Here is a 24577-nt window from a genome sequence, read left to right on the forward strand (position 1 = left end):
AAAATATTGTAATTGTCCAAAGATTCAATGTTGAGATTTTGATGAATCTCGATGTATTAGACCCCCATGACATTTTCGTATGCGAAGTATAGGGAAAATATTGTTATCGTCCAAAGATTCGATGTTGAGTTAAACCTCTCTGACTTTCTCATATGCGAAGTATAGGGAAAATATTGCTATCGTCCATAGATTGAATGTCGAGATTTTGATGAATCACGATGTATTAGACCCCCATGACTTTTTTGTTTGCGAAGTATAGGGAAAATATTGCTATCGTCCAAAGATTCGATGTTGAAATTTTGATGAATCACAACATTTTAAACCTCCCTGAACTTCTCATATACAAAGTGTAGGGAAAATATTGTAATTGTCCAAAGATTCAATGTTGAGATTTTGATGAATCTCGATGTATTAGACCCCCATGACTTTCTCATATGCAAAGTATAGGGAAAATATTGCTATCGTCCAAAGATTTGATCTCGACATTTTGATGAATCTCGACATTTTAGACCTCCCTGACTTTCTCATATACGAAGTATAGGGAAAATATTGTAATTGTCCAAAGATTCAATGTTGAGATTTTGATGAATCTCGATGTATTAGACCCCCATGACTTTCTCATATGCGAAGTATAGGGAAAATATTGCTATCGTCCAAAGATTTGATGTCGACATTTTGATGAATCTCGACGTTTTAGACCTCCCTGACTTTCTCATATACGAGTATAGGGAAAATATTGTAATTGTCCAAAGATTCAATGTTGAGATTTTGATGAATCTCGATGTATTAGACCCCCATGACTTTCTCATATGCGAAGTATAGGGAAAATATTGCTATCGTCCATAGATTGAATGTCGAGATTTTGATGAATCTTGATGTATTAGACCCCCATGACTTTTTTGTTTGCGAAGTATAGGGAAAATATTGCTATCGTCCAAAGATTCGATGTTGAAATTTTGATGAATCACAACATTTTAAACCTCCCTGAACTTCTCATATACAAAGTGTAGGGAAAATATTGTAATTGTCTAATGATTTAATGTTGATATTTTGATGAATCTCAACATTTTAGACCTCCCTGACTTTCTCGTATACGAACTATAGGGAAAGTATTGTAATGATTCAAAAGTTTAAATTCGACATACTGAAGAATCTCAATGTTTTAGTCCTCCCCAAGTCTAAAAATACCATTTTTGGAATTATATCTGTGTGTCTGTCTGTGTGTGTGTGTGTGTGTGTGTGTGTATGTGTGTTTGTAAACACTTGATTTCTATCATGTGGTACTTTACCTTTTATTCATGCAGCTGCAGAGTCTGATTTATTCAACTTTACTTTTACAATAATTATTCAATATATTATTAATTTGATTTGATCTGTTATTGATGGTTCTTTAATGCGGGTTCGCTTCCCAGGTCCTCCCTGCGTGGAGTTTGCATGTTCTCCCCGTGTCTGCATGGGTTTCCTCCCACAGTCCAAAGACATGCAGGTTAGGTGCATTGGTGGTCCTAAATTGTCCCTGGTGTGTGCTTGGTGTGTGTGCGTGTGTGTGTGTGTGTGTGTGTGTCCTGCAGTGGTCCTTAAAGACTGAAGAACAGTCATAGACTACTAAGCACTGTTGTAATTCGCTCTGGATAAGAGCGTCTGCTAAATGATGTAAATGTAAATGTAAATGTCCTGCCCAGGGTTTGTTCCTGCCTTGCACCCTGTGTTAGCTGGGATTGGCTCCAGAAGACACCCATGACCCTGTAGTTATGATATAGCAGGTTGGATAATGGATGGATGGTTCTTTAATGTACATAATATAAAAATATAATCCTTGTGATTTACTCCTCAAATATCCGTCCCCATATCTGAGTACTGGAATGTGTGAATCAGGAGACCACTCCTGATTTTTTTGTTTCTGGGCTTCATTTCACAACGGGATTACTGGGGACAAATAAAGTTCTATCTGTCTGTCTATCACGTAGTGCCTTTCAATTATCTTTCTATCTGCCATATGGTGACGTTCATATTGGTCTGTCTGTCTACTAATACACACATCAGAAATCCAGTTCTCTGTGTGTTTAAGTCCTTTTCCTGTGCCCGTGTGGTAAACGTCTTCATCTGAGGAGAGCGCCTAACTTCTACAAATCTTCACATTTCAACTCGATCGCAGCAGGACACAACTTTTCATGACATTCAGTAGGCTGTTCACTTGGAATCTCGGGTCATTTTTCACCGTCATCTGCATCTGCGTGTGAATTTGTACCAAATTTCAGGTCAATCGGTCAAACAGTTTGTGAGCTACAGGTGATTTAAAATCCTGGACAGACAAACGAACAGCCATGGTAGCGTATTGTATAAGAAGATACAAGTCCAGGCACCTCACACTCAGATAAGGAGCCCTGGCTTGAGATGGGGGAACTTTTTGCCCGAGTTGAGCTCCGGTGGTGGTGGGGACGGGACAGCAGGCTGCTTGTGCTGATCAACGCATTTACTAAACAAAAGACGCTGATTGGGAGAGGGGCAAAGGGATTTAAGGTGGGCAGGGATTACAAGTTTTTTCATAGGCTTCAGGAATTCTAGCGTTAAGGATATAATAATAATATTAGCAGCCATTGTGGTTTTGTCATGACAGACCAATGAAGACATTTCATCACACCAAAATGTGTTTTGTCTTCCATTGCCTTAACTTCACTTCCACTTTCTAGTTAACCCCCACACTGATTTGGAAATCCCAGTTAAAATTCTTGGAATGAAGGGAGGCTATTTTTTTCACTCTACAGTGCATCCGGAAAGTATTCACAGCTCATCACTTTTTACACATTTTGTTATGTCACAGCCTTATTCCAAAATGGATTAAATTCATTTTTTTCCTCAGAATTCTACACACAACACCCCATAATGACAACGTGAAAAAAGTTTACTTGAGGTTTTTGCAAATTTATTAAAAATAATAAAAACTGAGAAATCCCATGTCCATAAGTATTCACAGCCTTTGCTCAACACTTTGTCGATGCCCCTTTGGCAGCAATTCCAGCCTCAAGTCTTCTTGAATATGATGCCACAAGCTTGGCACACCTATCCTTGGCCAGTTTCGCCCATTCCTCTTTGCAGCACCTCTCAAGCTCCATCAGGTTGGATGGGAAGCGTCGGTGCACAGCCATTTTAAGATCTCTCCAGAGATGTTCAATCGGATTCAAGTCTGGTCTCTGGCTGGGCCACTCAAGGACATTCACAGAGTTGTCCTGAAGCCACTCCTTTGATATCTTGGTTGTGTGTTTAGGGTCGTTGTCCTGCTGAAAGATGAACCGTCGCCCCAGTCTGAGGTCAAGAGCGCTCTGGAGCAGGTTTTCATCCAGGATGTCTCTGTACATTGCTGCAGTCATCATTCCCTTTATCCTGACTAGTCTCCAGTCCCTGCCACTGAAAAACATCCCCACAGCATGATGCTGCCACCACCATACTTCACTGTAGGGATGGTATTGGCCTGGTGATGGGCGGTGCCTGGTTTCCTCCAAACGTGACGCCTGGCATTCACACCAAAGAGTTCAATCTTTGTCTCATCAGACCAGAGAATTTTCTTTCTCATGGTCTGAGAGTCCTTCAGGTGCCTTTTGGCAAACTCCAGGTGTGCTGCCATGTGCCTTTTACTAAGGAGTGGCTTCCATCTGGCCACTCTACCATACAGGCCTGATTGGTGGATTGCTGCAGAGATGGTTGTCCTTCTGGAAGGTTCTCCTCTCTCCACAGAGGACCTCTGGAGCTCTGACAGAGTGACCATCGGGTTCTTGGTCACCTCCCTGACTAAGGCCCTTCTCCCCCGATCGCTCAGTTTAGATAGCTGGCCAGCTCTAGGAAGAGTCCTGGTGGTTTTGAACTTCTTCCACTTACAGATGATGGAGGCCACTGTGCTCATTGGGACCTTCAAAGCAGCAGAAATTTTTCTGTAACCTTTCCCAGATTTGTGCCTCGAGACAATCCTGTCTCGGAGGTCTACAGACAATTCCTTTGACTTCATGCTTGGTTTGTGCTCTGACATGAACTGTCAACTGTGGGACCTTATATAGACAGGTGTGTGCCTTTCCAAATCATGTCCAGTCAACTGAATTTACCACAGGTGGACTCCAATGAAGCTGCAGAAACATCTCAAGGATGATCAGGGGAAACAGGATGGACCTGAGCTCAACTTTGAGCTTCATGGCAAAGGCTGTGAATACTTATGGACATGTGCTTTCTCAATTTTTTTAATTTTTAATAAATTTGCAAAAATCTCAAGTAAACTTTTTTCACGTTGTCATTATGGGGTGTTGTGTGTAGAATTTTGAGGAAAAAAATGAATTTAATCCATTTTGGAATAAGGCCGTAACATAAGAAAATGTGGAAAAAGTGATGCGCTGTGAATACTTTACGGATGCACTGTACCAAGAGAACGGATTTCTGGGAATCGTTCTCTAACCCTTTCAGGCCCATCAGCAGCGCCATCCTCCGTGTTGGAGGTCCGATGTTGTTTGGGGTTTCTCTCTCTCTGGCTGCTGCCTTTTTACTGTGAAATATAACTTTATGCTTTGTTTACATTTCCACAGCCCAACCTACCCCCCCCCACTATGCCCACCAGCCCCTTGCACCCCAAACAGCCACCCCCCTCTCCCCCTCCCCCAGATTGGTGTGGTTTACCTGTACATAAAAAACTTGGCATTCCTCCATAGACGACATCATCATTGTCTGGCAATATAAACGGACACCTCGTCTGGACTTCCAAACAGTATTGCTTGCAAGGAATTCTTTTACTGCAGTGATGTTGTGTTGCTTCAAAATACTGGGAACACAGCCAGAGTTTGTAGACAGTCTGGAAAGACAGGAATTGAGGGGGGTGTGAATTAAATTCATGGGGGTAAATAGTAAGCTTATCATGACGGGCAAGTCTGTGACACAAAATCAACTCGTTACGATAAACCCTCTTCATTTAGGGAAACACTGAGAGCAGTACTGCTATAACACCAGCAGACAATCAGGGGTTAAAAATCCACGCATTTACATATACAGCACTTACCGCCCCCTAGTGGTGTCCTCCATGCTATACTGCAGGCACACACTCTACTTCAGTCCTAACTTACTGTATGTGGGCACAGACCCCTGGCCTGTGCCACCCTTTCCAGCTTTGCAAACCTTTTGCCCCCCAAATTGAGGAATTTTCCACAAAAAGAAACAAAGGCTTTCCTAAACTGAAATATATATTCTGACATCCTTCACCGTGGGACAAAAGCCAATAATGAGTTTATCTTGTGGTAATGGAGGAGGGCGTTGAGGGCAGTTTATTGGCAGACGGCTCTATCGATGGGTTATATAATTGGAACAATTCGTTCTCTTTTTCCTTGTCCCACTTTGATTATCTTTTCTTTCTTCTTATCGGCCCCCGTAGGATAAGCTTTGCTCGTTAGATCTATACGTTGCTCTGCCAGTGTGTACGCTTTCAGATGTTCTCAAAGATTAATCATAAAGAGGCCACACAAGAAAAAAAAAATTAAAAAATAAATAAATAAAATAGCAAAGCTCCATGTAATCCTGGAATGTGTGAAAGCAAAAAAATATAAAACAAAAGCACAAACTGTCTAAGAGGCTCACAAATTCACCAAAGATCTTAAGAGCACAAGGGGCAGCTTATATTCGCAAGTGGACTTATTAGTAAATACGGTACTTCTTTGCACTTTCAACCAGCAAACTTCAGCCAATAGAGCACGGGGGTCATCTTATACTCAGTTAAGTTATGATTCGGTAAATGCGGTACCCTCATTAATAAGCCCAAGCCCTGCACAAAAAGAGCACAGCAGCCATCTTATACTGCAGGTTGACTTAGGATTGAATAAATATTGCACTCATTTTAATTTCCATGAAATGAATTTTAAAAAGCACTTTTTACATTTCCTATTTTTTTTTTTTATTGTCCCATTCGTGACATCTTTCGGGTATCATTTCATGGTTACAGCCATGTTGTTTGTTGCAACGGTGCCAGTCACGTGTTTTGACAACAACGCCTTGTATGACATCCGGGCCAGGTATTATTATTATTATTATTATTATTATGGTGGTGGTTTAGCATTTCTCAGTATAAACACTCGAGGTTGCTAGCTATTTAGGGAAATAATCCTTTGCTTGAATGTTTTGACCTCTGATTTTTGCTCTTGCCTTTAGATCACGATGATCAGCTTTCCTTTGACGTTCAGGTTTTTCCTGTTTCTCTCTAGATAGCACCATCCAAAGATGAATTACACAGCTGTGGTGCCCTTAAGAGTCAGCAAAGCAGCAAGAGAAGTGATGTCCTCACATGAGGAACAAGTGGTGTGACTGATCTGTGATCCATAATCCGTTTATTTATATAGCGCCTTTCAGCAGTGCACACAATGCAATGATGATTTATGGGTAGGATACACCTGTCTCCATATTTTAAAGTGAGAATAATTGACTAACTCACATACCTAATGAATGGTGTGACTAATAAGTAACTCAATCTGCCTTTATTTATATAGTGCCTTTCATTGGAGCTCACTATCCGAAAGATTATTTACTAACAGAATAAACTTATTTCCATATTTTACAGTTGCTGTACCTGCAGGTGAAATGACTCCATCAGATAAGAAATGAATGGTGTGACTAGTTAGTGAAGCAGTCAGACTTTTGTTTTTTAATGTGTAGCACCTTTCAGTAGTGCTCACAATATGAAGATATGAAAGGCACTATATGATAGTGTGGGGACACCAGGGGGCGCTCCAGCTCCCCAAACAGCCCCCACAAGCAAGCTTAGACACAATATTTATTGTGGGAAACTCTTCCACACCAAGCATTTTTTGCCACAGTCACAGCCACAAGTACAATGAAAACACAAGACAGCAACAAGTAACTCTTTGTCTTCTCTCTGTCTCCTCCACTCCTCTTCGCAAAGCGTTCCCCACCTTCCTCCCACCTCTGGCTCATCCATGTCAGGCCGGCGGCTCCCCCCGGGAGTGCTTCCAGTGACATGACGCAATTCCGGGTGAGGTCAGAGCCCCATGGAGTAGGGACTCACACATCCCACAGCTCCTCCTGGTGGAACCCATGGGACCCAACAAGGCTCAACCCCGGGACTACAATACCTTTTGGGCACCCATGCGGGAATCTGAGCCTGGGCTCGCTGCCATTAGCGGCCTTGGGGAGAAAAAGCCCTGTATATCTCTCTGTCCTTCCGCCTCAAGGGCATCCCGTCCAGATAAGAACGCAGGGCGTCTCTCACAATAGATAGATGTGTTAGATATCGGCCAGTGTATTGGAGGAGCAGAGGGAGAGGATGTATTCTGACCAGCGACTCCCCCAATACACTACTGGGCAGCAGCACCCCTGGGCTAGGATTCCCACTCAGACTTGTAGTCCCAGGGGGCATCCCTGTTGGCTTCCATGGGGAGAAGCTGGGATTAGTAATCGCTACTTTGTGGGCTTCTTAACTCCTTTGTAGCCTTCTTAGTGTAATGTTTACCCCCGGAAGAAAAATGAATCAAAATGTTAAAGATTTTCCAATAAGAAAAACTGTTATTCTGTGTAACAGAAACTTGTCGATATCAAAACACCAGCAAAGGTCTAACATCCACTGCTGTGCTGATGCAATCTTGGGACACGTCCTCTATGCGACTTGCTTTGAAATCGTCACCAACACATAGCGTGCATTTGGGACAGCACAAGTGTGTTTCTTTGAGCTTGTTGGTGCCCATTCCACATGATCAATGTGCCCCTTTGTGTCCATATCCGATGACACTGGTCTACAAAAAAAATATTTTTTGTTTGCTACTGGGAACTTCAGAGCATCCATCCATCCATCCATCCATCCATCCATCCATTTTCCAACCTGCTGTATCCGAACACAGGGTCACGGGGGTCTGCTGGACCCAATCCCAGCCAACACAGGGCACAAGGCAGGAACCAATCCTGGGCAGGGTGCCAACCCACCGCAGGACACACACACACACACCAAGCACACACTAGGGCCAATTTAGAATCGCCAATCCACCTAACCTGCATGTCTTTGGACTGTGGGAGGAAACCGGAGCGCCCGGATCACTTTTATATCTTGGTGAAATCTTTCCCCATGGTCATCTCTGACATCGCTTAGATTTGGTAGAAAAAAGTCGAGATGAGAATGTAAAAAATGCATCTCCAGTGACCTTCGGGCTCCCGTAAGCTAATATATGTCCAGCAGGTTCTCCACAAGCTCAGCATAATTCTCTGCTCTGTGACTGCCAAGAAAATTCTGGACAACCTGCACGAATGAGGGCGCTGATTAGGTTGGGCTTCGGTTTCTTTTTGAACTCATCGTCAAACATCAGTTCATGGATTTCAGGGCCAACCTTCCTTAATTTTATCTTCACTTTTCTCGACAACAAACTTTTTTCTTAAATACTGTCCAGTCACCCTAGTTGTCCAAAACCTGGAACATCATAATTAAAAAATGGGACGTGCTGCTGGACAAAAACGGTTTTCAGATTTGGAGTCAGCAAGTGAAATTTGTTAAAGTACAGACAAAAAAATCCCAGTAGCAAAATGCATGTTGACCAGTGTGACCAAACTCACACTGTCATCACTTATCACTTAATTCAACTAATGTTTCAGTCTCAGTTTGTTCTAAAAACGGCTTCGCGTTTACTCGCCTTTGTATTTTGACTGAAAGCTCCACCCCAACTCATGAATATTGACGAGTTACCTTAGAGGGGCAAAACACATAGAAATATTCATGATTTAATTGCAGTGTAATTTTATTTTAACCACTAGATGGCAGCAGAATACCGTTATGCTGTTAGTATATTATACTGTGACAGCTAAGCCACATCTTTTCTCTATTTAATTTTCTTGCTTTATAGTCCATGTGAGGTGTGTTTGGACCAAAGTCTGTCTGTCTATCTATCTATCTATCTATCTATCTATCTATCTATCTATCTATCTATCTATCTATCTATCTATCTATTATATAGTGCCTTTTTATCTATCTATCTATCTATCTATCTATCTATCTATCTATCTATCTATCTATCTATCTATCTATCTATCTATCTATCTATTATATAGTGCCTTTTTATCTATCTATCTATCTATCTATTATATAGTGCCTTTTTATCTATCTATCTATCTATCTATCTATCTATCTATCTATCTATCTATCTATCTATCTATCTATCTATCTATCTATCTATCTATCTATCTATCTATCTATCTATCTATCTATCTATCTATCTATCTATCTATCTATCTACTGTGAGAGTTATTCAGGCTTACTACATTGAACATGAGGTATGAGTTAAGTTGCATATCACTGAGTCTGTCAAAACGTGACACACAAGAGAAGCCGTAGCTCAGCAAACAGCCACAGTACAGCTCGATGGCCAGCTTTCCTTTCATGTCTCAATTATTTGTTGCAGTGCTGCCATCTAGTGGATAACCATGGATTTGTTTTTAAATTTTTTTCTCCACGGAACAGAAACGGTCACCAACTACCAAATGTGTAGTGTGAGCTGTAAACGTGAACGGTGCAAAGAAATGTGTTATATTTACAGCACGTGTGCTTCTACATCTACACTCTCCGTGGTGCCATCCTTTAAGGTAGGGGTCGCCAGCTCTGGCCATGGAGGACCACTGTGGCTGCAGGCTTTCATTCTCACCCTTTTCTTAATGAGTGACCTGTTTTTGCTGCTAATTAACTTCTTTTGAACTCATTTTAATTGACTTGCTCTTGAAGACTCAGACCCCTTAATTGTTTCATCCATCCATCCATCCATTTTCCAACCCACTGAATCCGAACACAGGGTCACGGGGGTCTGCTGGAGCCAATCGGAGCCAACACAGGGCACAAGGCAGAAACCAATCCTGCCAACCCACCGCAGGACACACATACACACACACACACACAACAAGCACACACTAGGGCCAATTTAGAATCGTCAATGCACCTAACCTGCATGTCTTTGGACTGTGGGAGGAAACCCACACAGACACGGGGAGAACATGCAAACTCCACGCAGGGAAGACCCAGGAAGTGAACCCAGACGGGTCTCCTAACTGCAAACTAGCAGCACTACCACTGCGCCACCGTGCCGCCCCCCTCCCCCCGTTTCTTTTTCCTTAATTAGAAGCCAAACAATAATCAGATATAAAATGAGCCAAAACTTTACCAGCAAACAGTAACCATCATACAATATGAGAAAATAAAGAAAGATGAGGGTCTCAGGAATGTTGAACTGCTCAGGTCCCCAGTGCTCTTAGAAAAGAGAAAATCAATAATTTCGGAAATGTCTGCTGTTGCACAATGAGAGCAGCAACAAGCCATGGAATTAAAGAATGAGTTTAATTAACATCTGCACCTCATTAAGCAGCTGGTTGGAGTGAAATTGGTTGACTTAGTTGGTCTTCTGTTGGCTCCCTCACTTCACATTTCATTTCTGTTTGGGTGCCATTTAAGGAAAGAAATGAAACAGAGGAACGATGAAGAAATTTAGAGGAGCAAATCTTAAAAAAGCAATTCAATTAAAATGAATTCACAAGAAGTTAATTAGCAGCACAAACAGGGTACTCAATAAAAAAAAAAAGGGTTAGAATGAAAACCTGCAGCCACGGTGGTCCTCCAGGACTGGACTTTAAGACACGGGTGTCGAACTCCAGTCCTGGAGGGCCACCGTGGCTGCAGGTTTTCATTCTAACCATCTTCTTCATTAGTGACCAGATTGTGCTGCTAATTAACTTCTTTTGCCTTAGTTTTTATTAACTTGACTCAGGCCACTTAATTAGCAGCCAAACAATAACAAGACACAATACAAGAATCTACGTGACCAGCCCACCTGTGCCCATCACACAATATCTGAAAATAAAGAAAGGTTGTTCTCTCAGGTCACCAAAACATCTTGACGGTGTTCTTAGAAAAAAACAGAAAATCAACAGTTTTGGAAATGTCTGCTGTGGCAGAATAAGAGCAGCAACAAGCCGTGGAATTAAATAACGAGTTTGATTAACAGCAAGAATCGGCTTCTCATTAAGAGATTGGTTGGAGTGAAATTGGTTGGAGTTTGAAATCCCAGTTTAGCTGGTCATCTGTTGGCTCATTTCATGTCTCATTAGCTGCAATTTCCCGCTGACGAAAATAAAGTGTGTGTTTTTTTTAAACTGTTTCAGAAAAATATCATTAAATAAAAAACACAACTTCAAAAATGAAAATAAATTAGCAAGCAATGAAGATTCACTGATGATGAGAGGAGCTGTGGTATAGTATGAGGAAGTCGGGAGTGGTAGAGAAGTATATAAGAGTTGTACAGGATATCCATCCATTTTCCAACCCGCTGAATCCGAACACAGGGTCACGGGGGTCTGCTGGAGCCAATCCCAGCCAACTTAACTACACTTTCCCCTGCCACCACTTTGCAGTCTTCAATCTCCTTCAGATCAACTCTTCTGCATAGGATGTCATCTACCTGTGTGCATCTTCCTCCACTCTTGTACATCACCCTATGTTCCTCCCTCTTCTTAAAATACGTATTCACCACAGCCATGTCCATCCTTTTGGTAAAATCCACTATCCTCTGACCTTCTTCATTTCTCTCCTTGACACCATACCTACCCATCACCTCCTCGTCTCCTCTGTTCCCTTCACCAACATGCCCATTGAAATCCACTCCAATCACCACTTTTTGTTCATTGGGTTCTCTGTTCATCACTTCATCCAACTCACTCCAAAAATCTTCTTTCTCATCCATCGCACACCCAACTTGTGGTGCATATGCACTGACAACATTCATCATCACACCTCCAATTCCCAGCTTGATAATCATCACTCTTTCTGACACTCTTTTCACCTCTTGACATGCTGTTCCTTCACAATAACTCCTATCCCATTTCTCCTCCCATCCACACCATGATAGAACAATTTGAATCCACCTCCGATCCCCCTGGCCTTACTCCCCTTCCATTTAGTCTCTTCACACACAATATATCAACCTTCCTTCTCTCCATCATATCTGCTAACTCTCTCCCCTTACCAGTCATTCAAAGTTCCTACCCTCACTTCCACTCTCTTTACCTTCCTCCTCTCCTCCTGCCTCCAGACTCGTCTCCCCCCTCTTCTTCTCCTTCTTCTTCTTTGGCCAACAGTAGCCCAATTTCTGCCAGCACCCTGTTGGCTAACAGTACTGGTGGCGGTCGTTGTTAACCTGGGGCTCAACCGATCCGGTGATTTGTATTGTTGTCTGCATATTGATTTGGCAAAATTTTACACCGGATGCCCTTCCTGACGTAACCCTCCCCATTTATCCAGGCTTGGGACGAAGAAACACACTGGTTTGTGCATCCCCTGTGGCTGGGTTATATACAGTATATATAGTGGACACTAGAGGGCACTGTTGCTCCTCTAACTCAACAGACAGACACTGTGGACACAAGTTAAAAGCACTAAGACTCATTTTATTCTTTGTTTAAATTCTTCTCAGTGCCGTCCACCACCACAGCCCCAAATAAATAAGCAACGCTGCCTACAATTATTCTTTTTTCTCTCTCTCTCTTCCTTTCTTTCTTTTCTCCTCCACACCTCCCAGAAAGCTTTGTCCACCTTCCACCTGACTCTGGCTCGTTGACTGTGTTTAATGCTGTTGTTTTTATATTATCTAACCCGGAAGTGCTTCTGCTCTTCTGCCCACATGACCTGCCTGCACTTCCGGGTCAGGCGGATACCTTATGGTTCATTCACAGCACCCAACAGGGCTGAGATACAGAACTTCAAGTCCCATGGTGCCCTGTGGGAATCCGGGGCACCGCTGTAAACCAGGAGAGCTGCCCTCTAGTGTCTTGGGGGAGGCACTGCCCTAACGAAGCTGCCTTCCCCCATCCTTCCATATTTGGGGTATCCCGGCTGCACTGAGCTGCCGGCCGTCCCTTACAATATAAAGATAGATCTAGAAATGATACGACCCCATGTGTCTGCTTCTGTTACAGTAGAGACTCTGCCTTCTTGGATGTTTCAAAACTTGGCTGCTGAAAGCCATTTGCACCCTACCTCTCTGGAGATCAAGTGCCTTGGCTCCAATATTGCAAGTGGCAGTTGCCTGCTGTGATGATTAATGCCATCTGCACCCTAGGTGACACACACAGGACCCCTTAGGATGGCCTTCTTTTCAAAACTGCAGTGGGCATGCGTCCCCCCCAGGTGGCTGTAATTCACTTGCAGTTTCTACTTCACCAGCATAATGTGCCAGATGACCTAAAGAACCACAGAATCCATGCCAACCTCCAACCCTAGAAAAGCATGCCAGCCCCAATTAATCATTATAAAAAATGACAGTATGGGGACTAATAGTCTAATCAAAATTCATACGGTGGGCCGCTTTAGTTTTGGTATTTTTAGCTGCACAGCCGTGCACCTCAATATCTTTTGATAAACGCCCGCCATCAAGTTATTTTCTTCCACGGGAGGTTCAGAGTCTCTTCCTCGGTTCTCATCGATCACAGCAGAGCCCTGCTTCCATTAATCAATATTTCTATTTTAGCTCATTGGAATGGATTTTTGCAAGCACATTTGTTGCTTAACACAATTACAGGATGCAATTGGATTTGTTTTCTTAGTGCTAAAAGCTTTGAATTCTTTAGTCTCGTTAGGGAAACAAGTAAGCAGGCCGGAATAGAATCAGCGAGAGGAGTCGGCGTGACGGAATTCAGTCCGAGGCTCTTGAAAAGGAGATGCCATCTTGGGCACTTTTTATTGGGAGACCTGTTTGGGACAAATGTCCTGCCTACATTTTTTTTTTAGATATATGTTATTACGTAAAAGAGTCTTTTATGATTTCTTACAGTCTACAACAATGTCATACAATATACCGCAGTCTATTACAATCTCAGATAATCTATCACAATATGTTACAATACTGCACTGTCTCTTACTGTGTATTATGATCGCTAACAATCTCATGCAATCTGAGATCTCTTACTATCCCTTACATTCTCTAATAGTCCCATATAATCTCTTAAAATCTATCGTAATGTTTTACAACCTTTAATGATCTGAATAAATCTTGCAGTCTATTACAATATACTACAAACTTTTTTTTAAATCTATTAAAATCTCTAACAGTCTCATATAATCATTTGCAATCTATTATGATCTCTAACCATTTCATACTATCCATTACAAATCTTGCATTATATTGCAATCTGTTAGAATTTACCGTAATCTCTAAAAGTCTCACATAATCTTTTGCAATCTCTTACAATCTCATATAAGCTTTTGCAATCTACTACAGCCTATCATGATCTCTAGCAATCTCATATAATCTATTGCAATCCGTTATGATTTCCAACAATCTCTTACAATCTATTGAAATCTTATACTCTCTGTTATGATTGTAAGCAATCTTTTACAATCTATTGCATTCTGTTAAAACTATAATGATCTCTAATAGTCCCACAATCTAATAAATCTATAATGATCTCTAACAATCTCTTACAATCTATTGCAAGTTAATACAATCTTTATTGATCTGTAACAATCTTTTACAATTTATAATGATCTCTCAGTCCCATATAATCTATTGTAATCTCTAACAATCTATTAGGCCTATAATGATCTCTAACAGTCCCACAATCTAATACAATCTATAATGATCTGTAACAATCTCTTACAATCTATTATGCTCTCTAACAATGTCTTACAATCATCTGAAATCTCTTACAATCTATTGCGGTATAATGCAATTAAACAGTAATAACTAATTAACAGTAACAGTCTCTTACAATCTATTACAATCAATGGTGATCTCTGACAGTCTCAAATAATCTGTTGCAGTCTCTTACAATCTATAATGATCTGTAACAATCTCTTACGGTGTATTGAAATCTCTTAAAATCTATTATGCTCTCCAACAACATTTTACAATCTATCACAATGTAATGCAATCAATCATGAATTGTAACAGTCTCTTACAATCTCTTATAATCAATAATGATCTCTAACAATCTCATACTGTATATCTAGTGCAACCTCATACAATCTATTATGATCTATAATGATGTCATACAATCTATTGCAATCTCTTACAATCTGTAATGCTCTCTAACAATCTCTTACAAGCTATTGTGATCGAATGCAATCTATAATGATCAGTAACAATCTCTTACAATCTATTATGCACTCTAACAATGTCTTACAATCTTCTGAAATCTCTTACAATCTATAATGATCAGCAACAATCTCTTAAAATCTATTATGCTCTCCAACAACATTTTACAATCTATCACAATGTAATGCAATCAATCAGGAATTGTAACAGTCTCTTACAATCTCTTATAATCAATAATGATCTCTAACAATCTCATACTGTATATCTAGTGCAACCTCATACAATCTATTATGATCTATAATGATGTCATACAATCTATTGCAATCTCTTACAATCTGTAATGCTCTCTAACAATCTCTTACAAGCTATTGTGATCGAATGCAATCTATAATGATCAGTAACAATCTCTTACAATCTATTATGCACTCTAACAATGTCTTACAATCTTCTGAAATCTCTTACAATCTATAATGATCAGCAACAATCTCTTAAAATCTATTATGCTCTCCAACAACATTTTACAATCTATCACAATGTAATGCAATCAATCAGGAATTGTAACAGTCTCTTACAATCTCTTATAATCAATAATGATCTCTAACAATCTCATATATCTAGTGCAACCTCACACAATCTATTATGATCTATAATGATGTCATACAATCTATTGCAATCTCTTATAATCTGTAATGCTCTCTAACAATCTCTTACAAGTTATTGCGATCGAATGCAATATATAATGATCAGCAACAATCTCTTACAATCTATTAAGCTCTCCAACAACATCTTCCAATCTATTGCAATGTAATGCAATCAATCATGAATTGACAATCTCTTACAATCAATAATGATTTCTAACAATCCCATATATTTATTGCAATCTCTTACAAGCTATTATGATCTATAATGATGTCATACAATCTATTGCAAACTGTAATGCTCTCTAACAATCTCTTACAATCTATTATGCTCTCTAACAATGTCTTACAATCTTCTGAAATCTCTTATAATCTATTGTGATCTAATGCAGACTATAATGATCTGTAACAGTCTCTTACAATCAATAATGATCTCTAACAATCCCATATAGTCTATCTCAACCTCTTACAATCTATTATGATTTCATTCAATCTACTTCAGTCTCTTACAGTCTATTAAGATCTCTAACAATCTCATATAAACAATTGCAAACTCTTTTCTTTTTCAGTCTTTATCAGTCTAATGTAACCTTTTACAATCTCTTACATTTAATTGCAATCTTCTGTAATCGTTTGCAATCTATTGTGACCTCTAACAATATCATACAATGTACTGTAATCTCTTAAGTTTATTACAATCTAATTTACAATTTTATAATCACATATATTACAATGCAATCACTTACAATCTATTAGGGTCTCTAACAATATCATCCAGTCTGTTACAAACTCTTCCATTGTATTGTAATCGCTTACAATCTCCAACAATCTCATATAATCCATTACAATCACGGCCAGGCCCTGTTCCTTAAAAGTTAGGGTCTTTTCCATATGTTTATGTCCCAGTGGTACTGACCCTAGTGGTGGTGGACAGAGTGAGTCCCTTCACTTATCTAATGTCTGAGGTGGGCCCCCCCACTGGGGTCAGGATGGTTAGGCTCTTTACTTCTCTGTCCTTGTTCCTTTCATTCTTCCAGACTATCTAGGACAGAGTAGTCCTTGAGTAGGCTGCTGATGTTCCTGCAACAGTCCTGAAGTTTCTTACCATCTTTGTTCAGTACAAGGGGATTCCCGGTGACCCAAAGGGCATCGTCTGTGCAGCACATGGCAGGCCATGCCTCGGTTGTGGCTTCCAGTCTCAGTGGATACCTGACAATACTCTGTAGAGTACTAAGTGGTGTGAGACATTGTCTCCGGGTGCCAACTTTTCTACTTCTTGTTCCTGGATGTCCACAAGAGGAGCAGCGGAGTTCAATCCTGCAGGACGCACCACTGACAATGTCTGTCACTGCGCAATTTCCTGGCATGCATGAATGAATGGAGTGATGGCCATCCATGCCAAGTCCTCGTGTCTGTGGGTGAGTTCATTGCAGACTGCTGTGTATTATCTCTCATTATTTTGCATTCATTTTGTACTTATATAGTGCTTTTCGATACAGCACATTAACCATAAGATTGAAGCAGCAGTGAGTTAGATTTTGACCTAATGTTTCAAAAACTGATGATCTTTATGATTCATTTTCAGCTCATTTTGAAATCACAAAGAATTTAAAGCAACATATACCACCAAATTAAAGAGTCAGACGTGCTACATTAATCAAACGTCCCCGTCCTTTGCTTAGGACTGGTCAGATTCCTTTAACTCAATATTGCTGAATAACTGTAATTAAAAGTCAGGGCTGAAAGTGTCTGCGCTGGGTTGGCATCCTGCCCGGGATTGTTTCCTGCCTTGTGCCCTGTGTTGGCTGGGATTGGCTCCAGCAGACCCCCGTGACCCTGTGTTCGGATTCAGCGGGTTGGAAAATGGATGGATGGATGGATGGGCTGAAAGTGTAACTTAATCATCCAATCCATGAGCCCCCTGTGTGAAGGTCACGAGGGCTCTTAATGACTCTGTCTGTGTATAATCAGCTCACTGCCAAGGTTTAGTGGACATTGAGGACATTGACCCCCTGTGTCTGTGTCACCTTCATTAAGTATCTCCAGTGAAGACCGCTTCTGTTTGAAAGATTTGATTCTGGTTATCTCAGCACTGCGTTTCCCCAGACCACCATGACTGTGGTAGCTGGGAGCATCCCGTCCAGTTCCCACCATGTCACAGGCTCTGATTAGCATGTAGTTATTCTTTGGTTTCCATAGGTCCAGTTTGACTCCCTCCAGTACATGCTCCCTGATGAATGGGGCAACAGCCGTGTAGAACCACTGGGTGTCCCACTTGTCCCACCCAAGCCTTTTGCAGATAAGTGGGACATGGAGTTTCCAGCAGAGCTGTTGCTGTAGTCCGCCAGAGTCCTGCAGATGCAGATACAGGCAAAGATGGCCCTCAGCATCGACCCTGTCCATTCTGACCAGACCACCTAATCATCCCTGTCTCTAACTGGCCCTCTCACTCATTCACCACCAGGGGGTTTGGGGGGGTTTATACTGGAGCAAAAATGGCTGCCGTCACTTTATCCTGGTAAATGCTTCACATTGGTGGTAGTTGAAGTGGCTCCCTACTGTTTATGTAAAGCTCTTTGAGTGCCTAGAAAATCACTAGGTAACTGTAACTGCCATAGAGGACAGACGGGCAACCTGGTCAGAGAGAAGAATGCTTTCTTGCCCAGCCAGCTGGTAATGAGGAATGATGGATGGACTGTGTGAAGGTGGATACTTGGGTACCACCAGAAAGAGGAAAACACTGGTTACTACGTGACCTGGAAGTGCTCCTGACGTTCAGTGCAGGGTCACCGGAAACATTCCCTGGTCTAACTTTAAAATGGAGCCCGGTGCCTCACCTTAAGGAGTCAGAATTTGGGATTGGGCAGCGAGTAAAACTCACCAAGAACAGTGGAAGGAGAGGAAGAAGATTTATACATTTACAATTGTCGCATCTGTGGCTGTGTGAACTAGGAAAGAGGTCAGTGAAAATAAAACACAATTACTTTAAACTTGGACTGCTATTGTGTCTGAGGTTTAGGCCTCAGTGGTGCCCCCTTGTGGTAAATCTATCTATCTATCTATCTATCTATCTATCTATCTATCTATCTATCTATCTATCTATCTATCTATCTATCTATCTATCTATCTATCTATCTATCTATCTATCTATCTATCATATAGTGCCTTTCCTATCTATCTATCTATCTATCTTCCTATCTATCTATCTATCTATCTATCTATCTATCTATCTATCTATCTATCTATCTATCTATCTATCATATAGTGCCTTTCCTATCTATCTATCTATCTATCTATCTATCTATCTATCTATCTATCTATCTATCTATCTATCTATCTATCTATCTATCTTCCTATCTATCTATCTATCTATCTATCTATCTATCTATCTATCTATCTATCTATCTATCTATCTATCTATCTATCTATCTATCTATCTATCTATCTATCATATAGTGTCTATCTATCTATCTATCTATCTATCTATCTATCTATCTATCTATCTATCTTCCTATCTATCTATCTATCTATCATATAGTGCCTTTCCTATCTATCTATCTATCTATCTATCTATCTATCTATCTATCTATCTATCTATCTATCTATCTATCTATCTATCTATCTATCTATCTATCTATCATATAGTGCCTTTCCTATCTATCTATCTATCTATCTATCTATCTATCTATCTATCTATCTATCTATCTATCTATCTATCTATCTATCCACCTATCTATCTATCTATCTATCTATCTATCTATCTATCTATCTATCTATCTATCTATCTATCTATCTATCTATCTATCTATCTATCTATCTATCTTATAGTCCACCTCAGGAGCTATCAAAGGTGCCAGCAGAAACCTGTCTGTTTGCTGACATTCAGCCATGGGATCAGATTAGTAGCTTCCTGTCACTTTATTTTTTATTTTTTCTTAATTTCCTTTATCTAATAGATTTTCTTTGCTTCTGCTTTTCCTGTAACTCCTTTGAGAAAAACAAAGGAAAGGTGAACTGTTGCTGCTTGATAATGAAGTCACTGCATGTGGTGCTAATGCAGGTTGCAGCCGCAAAATCGGGCAAGTGTGCTCATGTTTCTACTAATTAGCATAAAGCCTTGTCCTGAATAAACGCGCATTTATTATTTCTAACACATTAGCATAAGAGACTTGTCTGGCGAAAGTTACTTCGTCTTCCTAACACAATTGAATTGCCCAGTTTCTCAATATAATTTTGTAGAAGCGTTCTGTCCCTTTAAATATAGTTCTTTTCCTTGGGGGTGGATCCCCAGGAGGCGGGGCCACCCTGACATCACCACTCCTGAGCCCTCCCTCAAACTATTTAAATTGACTGAGAAGGCTCGGGAGTTGGGGGTTATTCTTTTGTTGGAGTTTTTTTTTATAAGTATTGTTGCTTTTTGTTGGAGCTTTTCGGATTTTTCAGTATTTCTTTCTTTGCTTTAACTCTTGCAGGGCGGATGTCAACTTTTGTCAAAAGGAGGGGGTTAACAGTGGTAATCCACTGTTAATGTCAAAAAATTCTGCCGTTATATTTTAGTTGGACTCTCTTTGCTACAAGGTATTTTAGCTTTATTGGTTTGAATAAGAGTTCCTGTGCTCGTGTGAGTAGCGAGGAACAAATAATATGTCACACAATTGCGAGTAGAAGACAACTAAAGGGCCTGAATGATAGTAATCCCACATCCGACCAGGGGGCGGCGGGGGGCACTAACTGTCTTTCTCCATCCCTTATTCTCATGAAATCCCACAGGGTTTCAGCACCTTAGATGACGTCACTATCGATTCCGACTCTGATGATGTCACGTCCTCCACTGGCCTTTAAAGCAGCCATCTTGTCTCTATACCATTAGTTCAATTGTCGTCTCTGATCTGTAAAGATCTGCTGTTATTTTTCAAACCATTTTACAGCCAGAAGATAACATACAGGTGGTTGCCCCAAACCTTTATGATGTCTCAGTATGATTCTTGTGACGAATTGCAAAAATGGTATCGACATCTGGTGAGAGATTGAAGCGAATGCGTAAAGTGAAATACTCCATGGATGACGTTTTGCATATTTTCGCTGAGATGGACTCTGAATTATCGAACTCCGATTTCGATACAAGTGATTGAAAATGAATGTGAAGTACCAGCTGATCGATTCCCCAGCTGATTGAGATGCTGAACAGGTGTATGTAGCTGACACTTCTACGGCAAAGTTCGCCTGTCACGTACAATGACAAGAGGTCCAAACCAGATTGCAATGCACTGCCATTGTGACCGCCTACCTTGCCCACCGAAGACAGCCTGGTGCCCAGCATGACGCACATTCCTGGCAAACTGGCAGCCACAGCACATAGCAATTTTATGTTGATTTCTGTATGAAACAATTGCTTTGTGTGTTTTTCAGAAAGCTGCGTTTTTGTTTTGGAAAAACTATTCAGCCATCAAAGAGTGAATGATTCTGAATTTTGAATTTCATATTGGAAGTTGTTTGCTGCGGACTGCCTTTTCGGTAACTGCTTTTTGCTCTTTAGAACCTTTCTGTGTACCTAACTATTGTGTTACTAAATCTGGCATTTGTAAAGATTCTTCATTTGATCTATTACTACAAGCCGAGGGTTTACAGTCATCCCTCCTCTTAATGGACTTTTTGCATGATATTCTTGGTAATATTTATAGTCATTTTGCCAGCTCCCCATTTTTGGGCCTGCTCCAGTTGAAGCCATCAGATAGTATTTGGGGCTTAGCTGGGTTAAGGTGTGGCTCTGCTGGACCTGCTTGTGGGGGGGGGGGGGGCTCACACCTATTTTACCTTTGAGGAAACTTCCTAGATTTGAATATCAGGCCTGGTTGCTGTCTATTGGGGAGTTAACACATTCTCTCCTAGTCTTTTTGTGTTTTCTTCGTCAGTATCCTGGTTTTGCTGCTACATCCCCATAGCTATGTAGGTTAAAGTGCCCATTTCATCAAATTTAGGCCTGGCTTGAATGACTGTGCATTTTATTGTGGAGCAGTTTTGGGACGACCTCTCTACAAACATATGCAACCACTAGGGGGGCTCAGTGAGTCCCAAGTGTCTTCAGGTGCAGACACTTTTCCTGCAGACCCACCATTGTATGTGACCTTCAAGACCTCTGTGCTCTATTTACTCATTTGAAAGAAGAAGCAGCCCACGAGCCCAACACACATGTACCCTGGACTTCAGTGTGACTTCACTCAGAAATGCCTGCTGTGGCCCTTCTCTCTATAGAAGACATCCCCGACATGTCCTTCCACAGATCGAGAGAATACAGCAATAAGGTAAGTAGGAGGTTAGATTTAGATACTTAATTAAGTCTGGTGCAGGCAGGGTGGAGTGGGTGGAGAAGAGTGTCAGGAGTGATTTGTGACAGATGGGTATCAGCAAGAGTGAAAGGGAAGGTCTACAGGACGGTAGTGAGACCAGCTGTGTTATTTGGGCTGGAGACGGTTGCACAGGAGACAGAGCTGGAGGTGGCAGAGTTAAACATGCTAAGATTTGCATTGGGTGTGACGAGGATGGACAGGATTAGAAACGAGGACATTAGAGGGTCAACTCAGGTGGGACGGTTGGGAAACAAAGTCAGAGAGGTGAGATTGCGTTGGTTTGGACATGTGCAGAGGAGAGATGAGGGGTATATTGGGAGAAGGTTGCTAAGGATGGAGCTGCCAGGCAAGAAGAGAAGAGGAAGGGTTATTGATGATTAGTGAGCAGCAGGATGGTTTCATGCCAAGAAAGAGCACAACTGATGAGATGTTTACTCTGAGGATGTTGATGGAGAAGTTTAGAGAAGGCCAGAAGGAGTTGCATTGCTTCTTTGTGGACCTGGAGAAAGCATATGAGAGGATGAGGAGAGAGGAGCTGTGGTATTGTATGAAGAAGTCAGGAGTGACAGAGAATTACTTAAAGAGTTGTACAGGATATGTACGAGGGAAGTTTGACAGTGGTGAGGTCTGCGGTAGGAGTGACGGAGGTGGGATTACATCAGGGATCGGCTCTGAGCTCTTTCTTATTTGCAATGGTGATGGACAGGTTGACAGACGAGATTAGACAGGAGTCCCCATGGACTGTGATGTTTCCTGATGACATTGTAATCTGCAGGTTGAGGAGACCCTGGAGAGGTGGAGATATGCTCTAAAGAGGAGAGGAATAAAGGTCAGTAGGACCACCAAGACAGAATACATGTGTGTAAATGAGAGGGAGGTCAGTGGAATGGTGAGGATGCGGGGAGTAGAGTTGGCGAAGGTGGATGAGTTTAAATACTTGGGACCAACAGTACAGAGTAACGGGGAGTGTGGAAGAGAGGTGAAGAAGAGAGTGCAGGCAGGGTGGAGTGGGTGGAGAAGAGTGTCAGGAGTGATTTGTGACAGACGGGTATCAGTGAGAGTGAAAAGGACATCAGTGAAGGTCTACAGGACGGTAGTGAGACCAGCTATGTTATATGGGCTGGAGACGGTGGCACAGGAGACAGAGCTGAAGGTGGCAGAGTTAAAGATGCTAAGATTTGTATTGGGTGTGACGAGGATGGACAGGATTAGAAACGAGGACATTAGAGGGTCAACTCAGGTGGGACAGTTGGGAAACAAAGTCAGAGAGGCGAGATTGCGTTGGTTTGGACATGTGCAGAGGAGAGATCAGGGGTATATTGGGAGAAGGTTGCTAAGGATGGAGGCAAGATGAAAAGAGGAAGGCCTCAGAGAAAGTTTATGGATGTGGTGAGAAGGGACATGAAGGTGGTGGGTGTGACAGAGCAAGATGGCAAGGACAGGGAGATATGGAACAAGATGATCTGCTGTGGCGACCCCTAATGGGAGCAGCTGAAAGAAGAACTAGATTAAGTCTGTATAGCCTTTCACATTTGTCACACACACACATTGGCTTGGTGCGTCTTGGTGGACTGATTTTAGTGTGGGCAGGGGCCCGGGCACCAGCGTGTAGTTCTGTTCTGAGGAGCAGCTGAAAGATGGAAGAAGCCTGGTGCCCTGTCTCTAGCCCCGCCCCTTCCTCTCCACTGGAACAAAGGATCATGTGACCACCACGATTCTGCCAGTCGACCAGCAGAGAGAGGAGAGTGCTCCACATGGAGTGAGGTCAGCAGTGGGGACCCTCAGTGGCCTGGCCTGGGCCTGTTACTTTATTTGATACCGTGTGTACTCGTGTATAAGTTGGGGTCTTGAAACCTGAAAAATTGATCATAAAATCAGACCCCAACTTATACGCCCGTTGAAAAATATGACTTATTCATTTATTTATTTTTTTACATCTTTTTGCTTCCCCCGATCTCGCTTCAGTTTCTCAGACACATTGAATTTTGTTGTAGCAGCGCAGTTAACAATTTCTTTCGGCACTTCAACGACGTTTAATTTAAAACCAGCTTCATATTTTCTTCTGATCTAACACTCCATCGTAGATAAGAGATGCTCTTACGATAAAACACAAATCAGTGCAAATGTCACTTCGGAATAGTCCGGGTATTACCGTGTGGTCACGTAGGCACAATACATAGAAATAAAAAAGCTGTGTGCTCCGTGGTTACTCTCTCAGGTGGGCATTAGCATATCGTAATCTCTTGGACCAATAGCGTGAGTTTTCCACATTCGACTTATACGACTGACATTATAAAATACCGGAAATTTTACTGTAAAATCAAGCACTGACTTATCCGCGGGAGAACTTAAACGCGAGTGTGTATGGTATATTAATGACATGGATTCTGGTACGGTCACTACACTTGTGAATTTCACAGATGATACTGAAACTGGAGCAATGGCAGACACTGAGAAGACCCCAAATACAATACAAAAAGGTGTGGACAAACTTCAGAACTGGGCC

The 24577-nt window shown here is 41.5% G+C and overlaps 1 protein-coding gene across 1 annotated transcript in view; it reads right to left on the reverse strand.

Moving 5' to 3' along the window:
* Positions 1-24577, reverse strand: part of LOC114649854 (NALCN channel auxiliary factor 1) — a 662864-nt gene that overhangs the window by 4349 nt on the left and 633938 nt on the right. Inside the window, exon 2 of the mRNA XM_028799214.2 lies at positions 4657-4828. Coding sequence (XP_028655047.1) covers positions 4657-4828 — 172 coding nt within the window. The remainder of the gene's footprint in view (positions 1-4656; positions 4829-24577) is intronic.

The sequence above is a fragment of the Erpetoichthys calabaricus genome, chromosome 4, assembly GCF_900747795.2.
Source record: "Erpetoichthys calabaricus chromosome 4, fErpCal1.3, whole genome shotgun sequence".
Classification (NCBI taxonomy): domain Eukaryota; kingdom Metazoa; phylum Chordata; class Cladistia; order Polypteriformes; family Polypteridae; genus Erpetoichthys; species Erpetoichthys calabaricus.